Source organism: Heterodontus francisci, chromosome 1 (assembly GCF_036365525.1).
Source record: "Heterodontus francisci isolate sHetFra1 chromosome 1, sHetFra1.hap1, whole genome shotgun sequence".
Taxonomy (NCBI): Eukaryota; Metazoa; Chordata; class Chondrichthyes; order Heterodontiformes; family Heterodontidae; genus Heterodontus; species Heterodontus francisci.
Genome location: NC_090371.1, coordinates 125,896,999 through 125,915,979, shown reverse-complemented (window position 1 = coordinate 125,915,979; position 18,981 = coordinate 125,896,999). Strand labels below are relative to the sequence as shown.

General features: G+C 42.0%; 1 protein-coding gene across 1 annotated transcript in view; it reads left to right on the top strand.

Annotated features, from left to right (window-relative positions):
* The window catches only part of LOC137367775 (PGAP2-interacting protein-like), a 124,852-nt gene extending 117,015 nt beyond the window's left edge, over nt 1–7,837 (top strand). Inside the window, exon 15 of the mRNA XM_068028675.1 lies at nt 7,723–7,837. Coding sequence (XP_067884776.1) covers nt 7,723–7,837 — 115 coding nt within the window. The remainder of the gene's footprint in view (nt 1–7,722) is intronic.
* Nucleotides 7,838–18,981: the final 11,144 nt, after the last annotated feature.

Sequence of the window (18,981 nt, the reverse complement as noted above, 5' to 3'; positions counted from 1 at the left end):
TAAAGGACATTATGGAAAAGGTGAAGAATATTTTGCAGAGGGAGTGAACCAGAAGCTATGGTACACATTGGTATCAACGATATAGAGAGGGCAGGTATTGAAGTCCTACGGTAAGACTTTCGGGAGCTTGGAAGGAAGTTTAAAAAGTAGGACCTCAAAAGTAGTAATCTCTGGATTACTCCTGGTGCCATGCACTAGTGAATATAAAAATAGGAGGACAGAGCAGATGAATGTGTGGCTGGAGGCATGGTGCAAGAGGGAAGGCTTCAGATCCTTGGGGCATTGGGACCAGTTCTGGGGCAGGAGGCACCTATTCAAAAGGGACAGGTTGCACCTCAACGGGACTGGGACCTACATCCTCACGGGGAGAGTCACTAGTGCGGTTAGGGAGGGTTTAAACTAAATTGGCAGTGGAGTGGGTACCAGCATATAGAAGTGAAAAAAAGGAATAAGGTATGTAAAAGAGTGAGAGTGTTGGATATTACGAGAGAAGGAAGTAGTACCATATTAGAAAAGAGGAGACACAGAAGGATTACAAGGAATACAAAGACATGTTTACAATGCATGTATGTAAAAGCAAAAAGTGTGTTGAATAAGGTTGGTGAGCTACCAGTGCAAAAGGTTGTGGGAATATGATGTAGTGGTAATAACCGAAACGTGGCTTAATGTATAAGGATATTTTAAAGTGTTCAGAAAAGATAAAGAAAAAAAGGGAGGTGTGGTGGCAGTACTGATTAAGGAAAACATTGCAGTGTTGAAAAGAGAGGATGTCCTTAAAGGGGCAAGGGCAGAATGTATTTGGTCAGAGTTGAGAAGCAAAAAGGGTATGATTATGCAACTGGGACCTCCAAATAGTCAGAGAGAGAGATGGAGGAGCAAATCACAGGGAAATCATAGAAATGTGCAAGAACTGTACAATGGTGATATTGGGGGACTTTACCCAAGTATTGATTGGGATAATAGAGTAAAATGAAAGGAGGGGGAGGAATTTCCAAAATGTGTTCAGGAGAACTTCCTTGACCAATGTGTTCTCAGTCCACCTCCTTCCTAGTAGGACCAAGTGGATCAAATGTCTGTGGGAGAACACTTGGGTAAGAGTGATCATCGTATCATAAACTTTAGATTAGTAATGGAGAAGAGCAAGGAACAATCTAAAGCAGAACTTCTAAATTGGAAGAGGGCTAACTTCAATGGAATGAGAAGGGATCTAGCCAGAGTTAAATGGAACCAAAGCTTGACAAGATAAACTAACGGAACAATGGATGATCTTTCAGGAAGAAGCATTTCAGGTACATTCCAACAAGGGGGAAAGGCAGGAGAACCATAGCCAGGGCTCACTCCGTGGATGACGAGGGAGGTAGAGAATATGATGAAAGAATAAAAAAATGTTGTATTATGCATGTCCGGTAAATTCTTCAAGCAAAAACTAGGCCAAGTGCAGTAAGTTGAGAAGGGAAGTCAAGAGGAAAATAGGACTGGCAAAGAGAGAATATGAAAATAGAATGGCAGTTAACATAAAAGGTAACCCAAAAAACTTCTGCCAACAGGTAAATACGAAGTAGGTAGTAAGAGGTGGGGTGGGGTCTATTAGGGACAACGAGGGTATGCTTAGAGGCGCAGGGCAAGGCTTAATGAGTATTCTGTATCAGTATTTACTAAGGAAGAGGAATCTGACAAAATATCGGTAGAAGTGGAGATAGTAGAGGTAACGGATGGAATGAAAATTGAAAGGCAAGATGTACTGGAAAGGCTGGCTCAGAGTAGATGAGTCACCTGGTCTGGATAGCTTGCATCCCAGGTTGCTAAGGGAAGTGAGGGGTGGAGATAGTGGAAGGGCTTGCCATAATCTTCCAATCTTCTCTAGATACAAGGGATGTGCCAGAGGATTGGAAAGTGGCAAATATGGCAAACTTGTTCAAGAAAGGGTGTAAAGGACATTCCTAGTAAGTACAGACTGGTCAGTTTAACATCAGTGGTGGGTAAGGTTTCAGGAACAATAATCAATGGACAAAAAATCAACAGGCACTTGGAAAGATTTGTGTTAAAGAGAGCCAACACAGATTTGTAAAAGGCAGATCGTGCTTGACTAATTGACATTCTCTGTTATTTCATCAAAAAATTCAGTGAAGGGAATGCAGTGGATGTTGTCTATATGAATTTAAAGAAAGTGTTTGACAAAATATCACACAAAAGGCTGGTTAACAAAATTGAAGCTCATGGAATTGGAGGGCAGTGTCAGCTTAGATTTAAAAAATTGGCTTAAGGACAGAAAACAGAGAGCTGCAGTAAATGGTTGTTTGTCAGACTGGAGGATGGTAGACAGTGGTGTTTTCCAGGGTTCATTGCTAGGACCACTGCTTTTTTGGATATACAAATAACTTGGATATTGGAATACAGAGTAACATTTCAAAATTTTCTGATGATACCAAACTTGGAGATATGGCAGAGAGTGAGGATGATACCAATCAACTGCAGCAGGACATAGGCTAGCAGAATGAGCAGACAAGTGGCAGATGGAATTTAAAACAAGGAAGTGGCAGAAGGAATAAGGAGAGGCAATATCTACTTTATGGCACATGTTACGCTCACAAAGGGAACAGTTACAAAATATGAAATGAACTGGAGGAATTATGAAATAAAAGTCAACTGTTGAATGGAACTACAAAAAAGGACACATTTGTGCCACAGACAAAATGGAGTAGAGGTCAGGTGACCCCTCCTGTACTGTCAATAAACATGTTTGTCTGTTGAGGACAAAACCCATTATCCATGTCTGAATTAGCTTTGGGGAAAACACATTGAAATGGTGTCATGATCCTGGTTTTTTTGGGGGGAAATAATGCAGTATGCCTTTAAGGCAGCAAAAGATCAGTACTTCTTTAAGGAGTTACCAAGTGAAAGTGCATCTTGGTTGCCATGGATACAACCATACAGAGAGGGAGAACAAGCCAGCTTCAGGAGTTATTGGAAGGTGCATCTTGATTGCTCTGGAGACAACCATTCAGACACAGAGAACAGGACATACAATGTTGAGTTTGATTTTTGAACCTGGCTAACTCTTTGTTCAGAGACAGTTGGGAGTCAGACTGTTCTGGCACGTGAAGGAAACAGGAAAGCTCTCCCCTCAGTCTGTTTAAACCCCATTTGTTATTCTCTCGCAAAATTCTGAAAAGTCAAGCCAGATTAATTCTTTTGAAAGTGGTAGCAAATTATTGCTGTGTTCATCGCTGGAGAAGAAGAGCAACACTTCAACTGTTGAACCAGACTACTGACTGTCCTACTGATGAAGAACTATTTTCCGTTCCTCATCGGACCCTGGAAGATTGTGAGTGGACTTTGAATCAGAGGACTGTTCATCAGGAAGCGTAAATCTGCAAGGACTTTACTGTTGCTTCTATTTTTAGATATTGGTTTATATTAATATTTAAGATTGTAGTTTTTTTCTAATCATTAATTTGTTGATAACTAAAGATACCTATTTTGGTTCGCCTCTTTCGGGGGTTGATAGATTGTTCAATTTGGCTGTGGCTTTCTTTGATTTGGGAAAGTTTAAATATATGTTATGTGATCTGTGGAGTGACGGGACTGAATTGGCAGTGCATTGCTTCCACCGCAATCAGAATCATATATTTTGATTAGGGGCTTTGTCTTGAGCAGTTGTGCCGTAACAATGGAATACAATCCATTCCATGCTAACAGCTCCTATCTGCAGGAATGGAGCAAACAAAGACTTTTACAGACAGACAGACTGACTCCGAAGCCAAGGCCAAAATAATAGGTGTGAAATTATACTATGCATCAGAATGGACCACATTCAGAAGCCATTATGTAACAATGGGTCCCATATCCTGGAACAGTATATGAATCACCCCAGGGGACAGAGCCCTTAGTCACCTGACCAACACCTCAAATTGAGAAATTTCTACCTTAAAAGGTATCTCTCTGGAGAGAGAGGGGCAGAACATCAGAGAAGGCCTTCTCCAGAGACAGTTCCAACTAAACAGGAGCCCTGCTGATGATATCTTTTAATTACTGCAGCAGAGAAATTGCAAGGTGACTTTGGAATGTGAAAGTGAACCAGAATTTTCACCATTGACTTCGGATTGAGACTTAACCACAAGGAGCCTATGACACTTCATCCTTTTCAAGACTATGAACATTCAGGCCTGCACCACTGAAAGATTTCCTCCCAAAAAGCTTCTAAAGATTTTCTTAAAACAACAAACTCTTTTACAACAATTGGACTCTAATTGTGTGTTGCCACTCTATTCTTTATCTTTTCTTGTATGTGTGTGTGTGTGTGTGCATGAGAGAGCGAATGCATGAGTGGGTGAAGTCATGAACAGTTATTGGGTAAAAATAAATATTTACCTTCCTTTTTTAACCTGCGAGAAAACCAGTTGTTTGGCTAATATTTGACCCTTAAAACATTCAGGGACTAAAACACTATCTGTGGTCAGTTGAGAGGTGAAAAGTGGAAGTCACCCACACCACTTCCCACCTGACCGTAACACTAAAGTCTTCTAAAGTGTGCAGGGACAGAGGGACATAGAGAGATATAGCACTGAAACAGGCCCTTCGGCCCACCACGTCTGTGCCAACCATCAACCACCCATTTATACTAATCCTACATTAATCCCATATTCCCTACCACATCCCCATCTTCCCTCAATTCTCCTACCACCTACCTACACTAGGGGCAATTTACAATGGCCAATTTACCTATCAACCTGCAAGTCTTTGGCTGTGGGAGGAAACTACTAGTGCAGGTGGCAGGACTTATTGAGAGAGTAGTTAGAAAAGCATATGGGATCTTGGGCTTCATAATTAGAGGTATTGTGTACAAAAGCAGGGAAGTTATGTTGAACCTTTATAAAGCTCTGGTTAGGCCACAATTAGAGTACTGCATCCAGTTCTGGTAAGGAAGGATGTGAGGGTCCTTGAAAGGGTGCAGAGGAGATTTACCAGAATTGTTCCAGGAATGAGGGAATTTAGCTACAAGGATAGTTGGAGAATCATGGAATTGTTACAGTGCAGGAAGAGGCCATTCAGCCCATCATGCTTGCACCAGCTCTTCAAATGAGCAATTCACCTAATGCCATTCCCCTGCATTCTCCCTGTAACCCTGCACATTTTTTCTTTTCGGATAACAGTCTAATCTCCTTTTGAATGCCTCGATTGAACCTGCTTCCACCATTCCCTCAGGCAGTGCAATCCAAATCCTAACCACTCGCTGCGTGAAGAAGTTTTTCCTCATGTCAATTTTGCTTCTTTTACCAAATACTTTAAATCTGTGCCCTCTCATTCTTGATGCTTTCACGAGTGGGAACAGTTTTTCCCTATCCACTCTGTCCAGACGCGTCATGATTTTGAATATATCTATCAAGTATCCTCTTGGCCTTCTCTTCTCCAAGGAAAACACTCCCAACTTCTCCAGTCTATCTTCATAACTGAAGTTCTCATCCCTGGAACCATCCTCATTAATCTTTTCTGTCCTCTCTCTCCAATGCCTTCACATCTTTCCTAAAGTGCGGCACCCAGAACTAGACCCAATACTCCAGTTGAGGCCGAACTAGTGTCTTACACAAGTTCAAGCCTAGGATATTGTATGCTTTGTTAACCACTCTTCCAACGTGTCTTGCCACCATCAAGACTTGTGCACATATACTTCCAGGTCTCCTTGGAGCAAAAGAGTTTGCAGGGAGATCTGATGGAGCTGTACAAGATTATGACAGGTTTAGATACGGTGGTCAAAGAAAAGCTGTTCCCATTAGCTGATGGTACATGGACTAGGGGACACGGATTGAAGGTTTTGGGCAAGAGATAGGGGGTTTGTGAGGAAGAATTTTTTTTTAAAAACCCAGCAAGTGGTAATGCCTGGAACCTTCTGCCTACAAGGGTGGTGGAAGTGGAAACGGTCAATGATCAAGGAACTTGCATAGGCACTTGAGGGAAATAAAGTTGTTGGACAATGGGGATAGAGTGGGGCAATGGGACTGAGTGGATCGCTCTCCAGAACGCCGTAATGACTGACTTCTGTGCATATGTACCCATTTTGAGACTGCGCATATGCACTTGGTTGGTTGCGCCCATGCATATGGCTAGACTCCGGACTGCAGAGACAAACTGAAGTGAGGCCTGTTGAAGAATGTTGTTTTGCCTTGCCTGAAGCTGCTTGCTGCCTGACTTGCTTGGAGTTTGAAGCTTCCATGCTGACTGCTTTGCTTTGCCTGAAGCTTGCTACCTGAGTTGCCTTGCCTGGAGCCTGAAGCTGCTTGCTGCCCACCTTGCCTGGAAACTGAATCTTGCCTCGGACTGGAAAAAGATGAGAAATGGTGCTCCATAAGTATTGGTGCTGGGCCCACTGTTGTTCACAATTTACATAAACGATTTGGATTCAGCAATTGGAAGTACAAATAAAATTTGCAGACAACAGCAAACTGTGAACTATAGTTAATACTATAGAAGAGAACTGTCACAAAATACAAGAAGACATTAATGCATTTGTAGAAAGGCTGTGTAATTGACAAATGAACTCATGAACTTCAATATAGATTAAGTGTGAGTTGGTACATGTTGATAAGAATATGGAGGACACATACTCCTTGGAAAAAAAGTGTCTAGATGGAGTTGAGGAGCAGAGGGATCTGGGAGTACAGATACACATCATCAAAAGTAGCAATGCAGGTTGATAAGGCCATTTAAAAAAAAAAAGCACTAGGGCTCATTTCTAGAGGGATAGAATTGAAAAGAAAAGGCATTATGTTAAACTTCTGTAGAACCTTGGTTTGATCGTAATTGGTGTACTTCTGGTTTCCATATTATTGTAAAAAGGATATAGAGGCACTGGAGAAGGTACAAAAAAGATTTACTCGAACATTACCAGAACTGAGAAGTTATATCTATCAGGAAAGATTGAACAGGCTGGAGCTCTTTTCTCTGGAAAAAGTCTTAAGGATGACACGATGGTGGTCTTTAAGATTATGAAAGAGTAGTCGTAAGGATGATGTTTCCACGTGTTGGGGGGGAGACAAGAACTAGGGGCCATACATATCAGATCATTAAAGATTTCTTCATGGAATGTGGGCATCACTGCGAAGGCCGGCATTAATCGCACTTGAGAAGGTGGTGGCGAGCTGCCTTCTTGAACCGCTGCAGTGTGTGTGTGGTGTGGTATATCCACAGTGCTGTTAGGTAGGGAGTTCCAGGATTTTGACCCAATGATAATGGAATAGCGGAGAAAGGAATAGAAGGATATGTTGATGGGATTAGATGAAAAGGGGTGGGAGGAGACTAGTGTGGAGCAAAACGACCAGCATGGACCTGTTGGGCTCAACGGCTTGTTTCTGTCCTGTAAATATATATGCTATGTAGATTGACGCCACAGTGTACTATTGAAAGAATGCTGCACTATTGGAGGTGCCATATTTCGTGTACGATGTTCAACCACTCTTTCAGGTAAAATGTAAAAGATCCCATACGCTATTTTAAGAGTAAAAGAGTTATCCTAATGTCCTGTCAACATTCATCCCTTAAAACATAAACAGATTATTTGGTCATTTATGTCTTGCTGTATGTGGGACTTTCCTGTGTGCACATCGTCTGCCATGTTAGAACAGTGTCTACACTGTGAAAGGATTTGGGATGTCCTGTTCATGCATTGCTTCTTTTGTTTTCTGAGACACTGTATTCAATTAATACTATTATTATTTTCCTTTCTAGATTTGGATCGTTTATGGTTGGACACAACAGTGAACACATTCACCACTTTCACATGAACACACCAAAGTACTTCCTACAGCACAATAAAAACGAAAAAATTAAAATGTATGTATGATTGCATGAATAATAACATGCTTATGTCACACATATACATTTTATTTGAAACACATGGAGTATTACTGTATATAAGGATGGTTGTAATACTGTTGATTATGGTGGCAAGAGCATTAGAAAGCACTTAACAAGAAAATAGCCTCTACACCATCCAATACAAAATTGTGCAAAACTTCAGAAAACTTAGATCACCCTTAGAAACTATATTTTGGATCCTTTACTGGTTGCTTTTCTTGGCATTACTTTTTTAAGGATCCCAGCAATTTAGGAACTATTGTATTCCATTCAACTTTTGATTGTCTCTCTCTTCTCATTCTTATAACCTTCAAACTTGATCCTAATGAGTTACTCAACCATCTATCTTTTTTGGCATTAATTGACACATCAGTTACTTTGTTTGAAAATCTATTCACCTTACTAAAAACAAAATTCACACTAATCTGATATTCATATTCCATCTAAAACAAATGCTACAGTGCAAAGTGAATGCAGAAATGCAGCTTACTTGATTTTGAATGATGCTGAGAGTTGAAACTAATCCTTAAATATAACACTGTAGTCATCAATTACATCAAGGGTTTCTACTCCTGATTTTGCCACCCTTAACTCTCAGGGTGGAAGTGGGTGAAAGCAGGATTTGGACTTTGCTGTAGAAGACTAATTATTTACCTCAACTCCCTTCATTTATACCAGCTGTTCATTGAGCATTAGGCAAGCTTGACTCCTGCAGCTGAAGAGAAGTGAAGGGTTTTCTGAAAGGAGAAAAGGTGATGAAAACTGGGGATTACAGAACTTCATGTCAATTATAATTTTCTCCCCATTCTTACTTCTCTGTCTCCTTACATAATTCACCATTTCTGGTTGATATAGTGAGCAGACAACCTATTTCCAGGCATCTGACAATTCTATTCTTGATTCATTAACTAGTTTAAAAGCAGGTAGGCTAGGAATAGGTCGTCTGTTTGATCTTTTGGTTGAGGATGTGATGCAAGGTGATCCAGAAATGCAGAAGAAAGTAAATGTAATTATACTTTATAAAAGACAGGTAACCTATCTTTTACTTTCACTAGGTGAAGTTGCCTTCCAAATATCCTACAGTAACTCTTAAAATTTACCTAGAGTTCTAATATATCATGTATTGCTTATGGTTTCTTTATTTTGTTGGAGAACGCATACTAAACCCTCTCTACAATATGGCATCTATGGTGCACTTGTGGTGTTCCCTAAGGTTTTGTGTTATATTTGTAGAAAAGCTTTTGAAAAATTCAAATGAAAAAGGATAGTTCTACTGATCAGTGAATTGATAATGGGTGTAAAGTCAAGAGTTAGGAGGTTTTTTTTGAAGCAAAGGCCTGTTAGAACATGGGATCCATTAATGTGAATAAAATAATTCTAAAAGCAAAACCAATCGTGGGGAAAGATTTCCCCTGTGTTATGCATAACACAATCATAAACTAGTTCTTTTTAGACAGGTATGCAGTTCTGTTATAACTACAAGTAGCAAATTTGACATATAGCTGAATGGAAATATATTCATAAACAGGGATGTTCTTAATGAGAGAAAAATGGAGATCTAAACAGTGGACACACTAACCTTTAAAAGAATGATTATAGGTAGGAAAAAAGCCAATGGGATTGAGAGTTTTATACATAAAAATATTGTGTACAAAGAATACAAGAAATTGCTTAGCCACAGTTGGAGTACCGAGTGCAGTTTTGGCAAACCTCATTTTGAAAAGGTGCAATGTAGGTTCTCTAGGAATGATGCCAGGGAAGGGATAATGCGGTTACCTTTTTTTAGGTAAGGAAGTAAGTGGGGCTGCATTCATTGGAGTAGGAGATGTCTAAGTGTTCAAAATGTTGAAGGTAAATAGGGAAAAATTAGTTCCACTGATCAGTGAATTGGTAGTAAGGGTTGTAAAGTCAGAGTTAATACCAGAATAAAATTAGATTAGGAGGGTTTTTTTAAATGAAAAAAGCAAAGGGCTATCTGTTAGAATAAGGGATCCACTAATGTAATAGGCTGCTGAAGCAAAGTCAATTGTGACATTTAAGAGGAATTTAGATAAACAAAGAAAAATATTAAAAGCTAATGGGAAAAGCAGGGAAGTGAGTTCATTTTGGTAATTTTAGTGGGATACCAACATCAGCCTAAACGTGTTATGCCTTCTGTTTTGAAATGTCTATGACTATTATGCCCTTTAATAAAATTATTTGAAATTTATGATAGAATGAGTGTTTTATTGAAACATGTACACTTGTTCTGCTTTCCAAAATACACATAATCTACTTCTTTATTTTACAAAATTGAGTAATTGCTTTTGTCTGTGGAAATGAAGTAAGCATTAGTGGTCACACTAACCCTACAGTAATCCCATATTCCCTACCACCTACCTACACTAGGGGTAATTTACAATGGCCAATTTACCTATCAACCTGCAAGTCTTTGGCTGTGGGAGGAAACCAGAGCACCCGGCGAAAACCCACGCGGTCACAGGGAGAACTTGCAAACTCCGCACAGGCAGTACCCAGAATCGAACCCGGGTCCCTGGAGCTGTGAGGCTGCGGTGCTAACCACTGCGTCGCCCTTTGATGTACAATTTCTTCCTACCTCCCTTTTCTCTTGGGCCCTCATTCTGCTTTGACTCATACCTCCTGCTTTTTCCCTCCATTTTCTGTTCACTCTCTTTCTGGACTCCATTCCTGTTTCCCTGTGAGGGTGTGCTCTTGATCTTGGCACTTCTTGCCTGGTCGTGGCTGGCCCCTTTTTATCCATTCTCCGCTGTTCCCTGCTTCCTCTGGTTGTTCTGAACTATCCAGTTTCCATTGCTCCCCAGTAGCACCAGTGATCAGCACTTCCCAGACCATTGGCCACAACCTGTTCAGTACTACCTAATTGTCTTTCAGGCCTGAGACCCTGGCACATTTCCCATCAAAAGTGTCTTTAGGATGGGGGAAATCTGTAAATCAAGGTGAGATAGGGGCAAGTTAGGTAAGGAAAAGGAAGTGGATGGTAAGGAGCAAAAAGGAGGGAGATATTGCGGGGCAGAGGGTAATGTTAGGTAGGCCAAAGGACACACGGCTTGTTAGGGAAGCAGGGTTGTAGAGGAGGATGTTGCTGGGTAGTATGGAGAAATACTACAGGCAGTGGCAATGAGAGTGAGACAGGAGAGGGGAGAATGGAGCTCAAGAGAACAGTGTGGGATCAATAACTGATGTGGGGCTTGTGAAGTAGACATAGAGCACCACTCTCTTCACATCATTTCTGGTACCACCAGAAAATGTGGCCAGTTCCTCTAAGTGGCTGTCTGCTCCTTCACATTCCACCTGAAAGAAAATAAAATATAAGCAGAGGATGACAGAAATGTGAAAAGAACATTTGAGGACATAGATGAAGTGAAATAGAACAACAGAAAGACAAGGTAAAGCAGAAGAGGCAGACACACACAGCTTCTGACTTGCTCTTGTAGCCACAGTGTTTATATGGCTGGACCTGTTCAGTTTCTAGTCAATGGTAACCCCCAAAATGTTGATAGTGGGGGATTCGGCGATGATAATACCATTGAACACAAAGGGGAGATGGTTAGATTCTCTCTTGTTTGAGATGGTCATTGCCTGGCACATGTGATGTGAATGTAACTTGCCACTTATCAGCTGAAGACTGGATATTGTCCAGGTCTTGCTGCATCTGCATATCGGCTGCTTCATTATCTGAGGAGTCGCGAATGATGCTGAACATTGTTTTCTCCCTAATTCCCATGGACTCCAGTTTTGCTCAGGTTCCTTGATACCATACTCGGTCAAATACCGCCTTGATGGGACAGTCACTCTCACCTCACTTCTGAGGTGATTCAACAAATCACAACTCGGTAGTTACAATCTTCAAATAAAGCAAAGTAGAATGGGATGCAATCAAATTACACCAAAATTTTCTCAAAGTTTCTCACTGCCATTTTCTTCACTTCAATAATTGATATGACCCCTTCAAAAAATAATCTTTAACCTCCCTTTCCTCTCCAAAATCTGTGAATGTGTTGTCTCCCAAATCTATGCCGGTCTCTCCTGCAACTCCATTTTAAAAAAATTCTTTCATGGGATGTGGGTATCTCTAGCAAGGCTGGCATTTGTTGCCATCCCTAATTGCCCTTGAACTGAGTGGCTTGCTAGGCCATTTCAGAGGGCAGTTAAGAGTCAATCACATTGCTGTGGGTCTGGAATCACATGTAGGCCAGACCAGGTAAGGATGGCAGATTTCCTTCCCTAAAGGATATTTGTGAACCAGATGGTTTTTTATGACAATTGATGATAGTTTCACGGCATCATTACTGAGATTAACTTTCAGTTCCAGATTTCTATTAATTAATTGAATTTTTATTTATGAATTGAAGTTTAATTAATTAATTGAATTTAAATTCCACCAGTTGCCGTGGTGGGATTTGAACCCGTAACCCCAGGACATTGGCCCAGGCCTCTGGATTAAAAGTCCAGTGACACCTCTCCAATTTGGTTTCTGCTCTGCCACAGCACTGGAATAGCTCTCATCAAGATCCTATCAATCCAGAGTAGGAATCAACATGGCCAACGAACATTGAACTACATATAACTAAAACAGCACAATATAAGTTAGGAGGAGTAGCGATCGAAATGTATATCACACTGGTTAGACTTCATGTATTGCGTCCACATCAGATCATCAAGACTCAGGAAAGACGTTGAAGCATTGGAGACTATGCAGACAAGAAGCACAAAGGTAATCCTTAGTGTTAAAGGTTTGAGTTATAAGGGAAGACTGGAGAAACTTGGGCATTTCAGATTGGAAAGGATGTGTCATAATTTATCAAATTATAATCATTAACAGTATTGAACAGGTAAACCTGAAAAGGTAATTTACACTAAACGGGAAGGATAGGACAAAGGTTTACACTAATAAAAGATAAATTTAGAATTCATACCAAGAAGCTCTTCACACAATGTTATTAATACACAAATGGACACCTGGATAAAGTTGTGCAGCAGAGAACCCTGGAAATACTTAAAAAGCAATTGGATGTCACAGTGAGTGAACCAGAGAAAGCGAGCCTGAGGGGAAACAGTACCGGAGACCAACAGGTAAAAGTGTTAACGAGGAGTCGGAGAAAGCACTGCGAGAGAAAATCAACACAAAAAAAAATCAAGGAATGACATCGAATCATAGAATGGTGATAGCACTGACGGAGGCCATTCAGCCTGTCGTATCCATGCCAGCTCTCTGCAAGAGCAACTCAACTACTCCCAGTCCCTCACCTGTTCCCTGTAAATTTTTCCTTTTCCGATAATTATCCAATTCCCTTTTGAAAGCCACGATTGAATCTGCCTTCACCACACACTCAGGCAGCGCATTACAGGTCCTAACCACTTGCTGCATAAAAAAAAGTTATTTACTCATGTCTTCTTTGGTTCTTTTGCCATTAATCTTTGATCTATGCCCTCTGGTCCTTGACTCCTGCCAATGGAAACCATTTCTCCCTATCTATTCTGTCCAGCCCGCTCATGATTTTGAGCACTTCTATCAAATCTCCTCTCAACTACTTTAAGGAGAACAGCCCCTGTTTCTCCAATCTATCCACATAACTGAAATCCCTTATTCCTGGTAAATTCTCATAAATCTTTTCTGCATCCTCCCTAATGCCCACACAGCCTTCCTGAGTGTGGTGCCCAGAATTGGACATAATACTCCAGTTGAGAGCGAATCAATGTTTTATAAAGGTTTGCCATAATTTAACTGCTTTTGTACTCTGCCTCCATAAAGCCAGGATCCCGTATGCCTTATTTACGACTTTCTCACCCTGGCCCGCCACCTTCGACGAGTTGTACACATATATCCCCAGGTCCCTCTGCTCCTACACCCTCTTTAGCAATGTATCCTTTGTTTTGTATTGCTTCTCCTCGTTCTTCCTACCAAAATGCATCACTTCACACTTCTCTGCATTAAATTTCACCTGCCACATGTCCATCCATTCTCCCAGCCTATGTCCTTTCGAAGTCTCTCACTAACCTGTTCACAGTTCATAATACTTGCAAGTTTTGTGCCATCTGCTGATTTTGAAATTGTGTCCTGCACATCCAGGTCTAGGTCATTAAGAGAGATAAAATAAAGCAGTGGTCCTAATACCAACCCCTGGGGAAGCCTACCTTCCCCCAGTTCGAAAAGCAACAGTTCACCACTATACCCTGTTTCCTGTTACTCAGCCAACTTTGTATCCATGCTGCCACTGTTGCTATTATTCCATGGGCCTCAACTTTGCTGACAAGCCTGTTATATGACACTTTATCAAAAACCTTTTGCAAGTCCATGTACACCTCATTAAATGCATTACCCTCATCAACCCTCTCTGTTACCTCATCAAAAAACTCAATCAAGTTAGTTAAACATAATTTGCCTTTAACAAATCCATGCTGGCTTTCCTTAATTAATCCACATTTGTCCAAGTGACTGTTAATTTTGTCCCAGATTATCATGTTTAAAAGCTTTCCCATCACCAATATCAAATTGACTGGCCTGTAGTTGCTGGCCTTTTTGAACAAGGGTGTAACGTTTGCAATTCTCCAGTCCTCTGGCACCACCCCTGTATCTAAGGAGGATTGGAAGAGTATGACCAATGCCCCAGCAATTTTCACCCTTACTTCCCTCAATATCCTCAGATATAACCCATCCAGTTGACTTATTCACTTTAAAGTACAGCCAGCCTTTCTAATACTTCCTCTTTGTCACTTTTTAGTCCATCCAGTATCTCAATTACCTCCTGTTTCACTATGACTTGGGCAGCATCTGTTTCCTTGGTTAGGACAGTTACAATTTAGTACCTCAGCCGTGCCCTCTGCCTACATGCATAAATCCCCTTATTGGTCCTCCTTTTGCAACCTATTTAGTATTTATATGCCAATAGAAGACCTTTGGATTCCCTTTTATGTTAGCTGCCAGTCTCTTCTCCAACACTCTCTTTGCTTCTCATTTCTTTTTTAATTTTTGTTCTGAATTTTCTATATTCAGCCTGGTTCTCACTTGTATTATAAATCTGATATCTGTAATGCGCACCATTTTTCTAGTTCATCTTACTCTTTATCTCTTTTGTTATCAGGGAGCTCTGGCTTTGTTCGCCCTTTCCTTCCCCCCTAATGAGAATTACTTCAACTGTACCTGAACCAGCTCCTCTTTAAAGGTAGTCCTTTGTTCCATTACACTTTTGCCTGCCAATTTACCTGAATCAGATCCGTTCTCACCCCACTGAAATTGGCCCTCCCCAATTAATTATTTTTACTCTCGATTTCACCTTGTTCTTGTCCATAACTAACCTAAACCTGATGATATTATGATCACTCTTCTGTAAATGTTCCCCAACTGACACTTGATCCACTCGACTCACTTCATTCCCCAGAACCAGATCCAGCAACACCTCTTTCCTTGTTGGACCAGAAATATGGTGATCTGGAAAATTCTCCTGAACAGTCTTCAGAATTTCATCCCCTTCTCTGCCATTTACTCTATTACTATCCCAGTAGGATAATTAAAGTCCCCCATTATTACTACTCCATAGGTTTTGCAACTCTTTAATTTTCCTGCAAATTTGCTCCTCTATATCTTTCCCACTAGTCGGTGGTCTATAGAATACAGTCGTGTAATGGCACCTCTATTGTTTCTTAGCTCTAGTCAAATAAAATCTATTCTTGACCGAACCCCCACCCCACCCCCCAATCCAATCCCAGGACATTGTCTCTCCTAAATCATTCTGCAGCTTAAGGGTTTGTAGACAAAGAAGGAATGAGAGGCCTGCAGACACTCAGGGAGGAACAGGCAAGTAGTGCAGGAATCCCCTGAATGCATATCGCACTCAAACCCGTATTCAGTTCCAAATACTGGTGTGAGTGATGATTCACCTGGATTCACCTGCAGCCAGGGTCAACAGCACAGCATCATGGATGACTCAGCTGTGCAGAGTGGTGGGGAGGGAGGAATATTGGGAAAGCAATAGTGACAGGGGATTCTATAGTTAGAGGAACAGACAGGAGTTTCTACGGCTGCAAGTGTGAATCCAGGATAGTATATTGCCTCCCTGGTGCCAGGGTTGAGGATGTCGCTGAACAGCTACAGAGCACTCTGAGGGGGGAGGGTGAATAGCCAGAGGTTGTGGTCCATATCTGTACCAACAACATAGGCAGAAAGAGGGAAGAGGTCCTGCAGGCAAATTTTAGGGAGTTATGAAGGAGACTAGCAAGTAGGACCTCAAAGGTAGTAATCTGTAGATTACTCCCAATGCCATGCACTAGTGAGTATAGAAATAGGAGGATAGAGTAGATGAATGGGTGACTGGACAGGAGGGAGGGCTTTAGATTCCTGGGACCCTGGGATCGGTTCTGGGGGAGGTGGGACCATCTACAGGCTGGATGCATTGCACCTCAACAGAGCAGAGACAAATGTCCTTGTGGGGCGTGGCAGTTTGTTAATGCTGTTGGGGAGGGTTTAAACTAACTTGGCAGGGGGATCGGATGTAAGCCTGTCTTCAATAAAAGCAAAATACTGCAGATGCTGGAAATCTGAAATAAAAACAAGAAATACTGGAACTACTCAGCAGGTCTGCCAGCATCTGTGGAGAGAGAAGCAAAGGTAACGTTTCAGGTCAGTGACCCTTCTTCAGAACTGATGAAGGGTCACTGACCTAAAACGTTAACTCAGCTTGTCTTCAAGCTGCATTGATTTTTCTCTCTAAAACCTTTTCAACAAGAAAAATTAAAGAGAAGCCACGTTTTGAAAAATCCAGCAGAAACAAAGCTGCAGTAACAACAAAAAGGTCTGATTTCTATCAGTTTCCTCTGCTAAAATAAGGTGGCTTCAGCAATTTAGCAGTCTCCATTATTACCTTTAAGAGTGCAAAGAAAAAGAAATATGCAAGAGAAGAGATATCTCCAACAGCTCCTCCTCTATGTGGCATTTCTAATTGGGGATCTCCAACTTTTGGACTTTTAAAAATATGCATGGACACTAGTTTTAACTGAAATCCATATTAGCTAGTAGTTAAGATAAGTTTCTATTTAATACATGTCCTTGCCTTTTTTTTATGCCTTTAGCCTTTCCCTGAATGTTTGTAAGTGTGCATGGCGAAGTTAAACCCCTTCCCGAGTTTAAGAGTGTGTAATAAATTTAGACAGCAGATTTCTTTCCCTAAAGGACATTAGTGAACCAGATGGGTTTTTACAACAATCGACAATCGTTTCATGGCCATCATTAGACTATTAGATTAGCTTTTTAATTCCAGATTTCTTAATTGAATTCAAATTCCACCTTCTGCCATGGTGGGATTCGAACCCATGTGCCCATGTCCCCTGAGCAATACCCTGGGTCTCTGGGTTACTAGTCCAGTGACAATACCACCAAGCCACCGCCTCCCTGACTGGCCTGTAGTTGCTGGGTTTATCCTTACACCCTTTTTTGAACAAGGGTGTAATATTTGCAATTCTTCAGTCCTTTGGTACCTTTTTTTTATTTCCAAAATATACTTTATTCATAAAAATCTGTAAAAAATACATTACAAAACAGTTACAAAAAGCACCAAGTCAAACAATACAAACAGTGCAAAGGAGATCAGTTTCCTTCAATACAGGAGTGAGTTGCCTCACAATCCTTCCATTTCATTTTACATGCCATGTACATTTTACAGCAAACAAATATTTTCCGGATCCAGTTCGAGGGGTTTCCCATGGATCCAGCCCCTCAGTTCACCTTGGTGGGTGTACCTTACACAGTGGTCTTTCCCCATTGAGCCTTTGCCGTGGCTGCCCCAAGCTTTAGTGCGTCCCTCAGCACGTAGTCCCAGACCTTGGAATGTGCCAGTCTGCAACATTCGATCGTGGACAACTCTTTGCGCTGGAAGACCAGCAAGTTTCGGGCAGACCAAAGAGCATCTTTCACCGAATTGATAGTCCTCCAGCAGCAGTTGATGTTTATCTCGGTGTGCGTCCCTGGGAACAGCCCGTAGAGCACAGACTCCTGTGTTACAGATGTGCTTGGGATGAACCTCGACAAAAACCACTGCATCTCTTTCCACACCTGTTTTGCAAACACACATTCCAGAAGGAGGTGGGCAACCGTCTCTGCTCCACCACAGCCACCTCAAGGGCATTGTGCGGAGGGTGTGAGACTCCGAGCATGCAGGAAGGATCTGACGGGGAGGGCTCTTCTCACCACCAGCCAAGCTACATCTTGGTGCTTGTTTGAGAGTTCTGGTGATGAGGCATTCTGCAAAATGACTTTGGCAGTCTGCTCGGGGAACCATCCGACAGGATCCACCTTCTCCTTTTCCTGTCGGGCCTTGAGGACATTCCGTGCAGACCACTGCCTGATGGGTTGGTGGTCAAAGGTGTTTTTCCGCAGAAACTTTTCCACGAAGGATAGGTGGTACGGCACGGTCAACTGGATGGAGCATTCCGCGACAATGTGACCCGGCCCATCCGTCGCAACACCGGGAACAGATAGAACCTCAGCACGTAGTGACACTTGGTGTTTGCGTACTGGAGATCTATGCACAGCTTGATGCAGCTGCACATGAAGGTAGTCATCAGGATGAGGGTGACATTGGGTACATTTTTCCCGCCCTTATCCAGAGGTTTGAACAACATGTCCCTCCAGACCCGGTCCACTTTGGATCCCCACATGAAGCAGAAAATGGCTCAGGTGACCGCCACGGTGCAGGAGTGTGGTATGAGCCAGACCTGCGCCACGTACGGCAACAACGTGAGCACCTCGCATCTGATGACCAGGTTCTTACCCACAATGGAGAGAGATCGCTGCTCCCACATGCTCAGCTTATGGTGTATCCTGGCTACTCGCTCCGTCCAGGTTTTGGTGCATGCCCCGGCCCTTCCGAACCATATCCCCAACACCTTCAGGTAGTCTGACTTGACGGTGAAGGGGACAAAGGGTCGGTCAGCCCAAAGATATGGCCTCGCTCTTGCCGTGGTTAACTTTGGCTCCCGAAGCCAGTTCGAACAGGTCACAGATGCTCATCAGTCTGCAAACGGACAGCGAATCCGAGCAGAAGACAGCGACGTTGTCCATGTACAGGGAGGTTTTAACCTGAGTGCCTCCACTGCCTGGGATTGTCACCCCTCTTA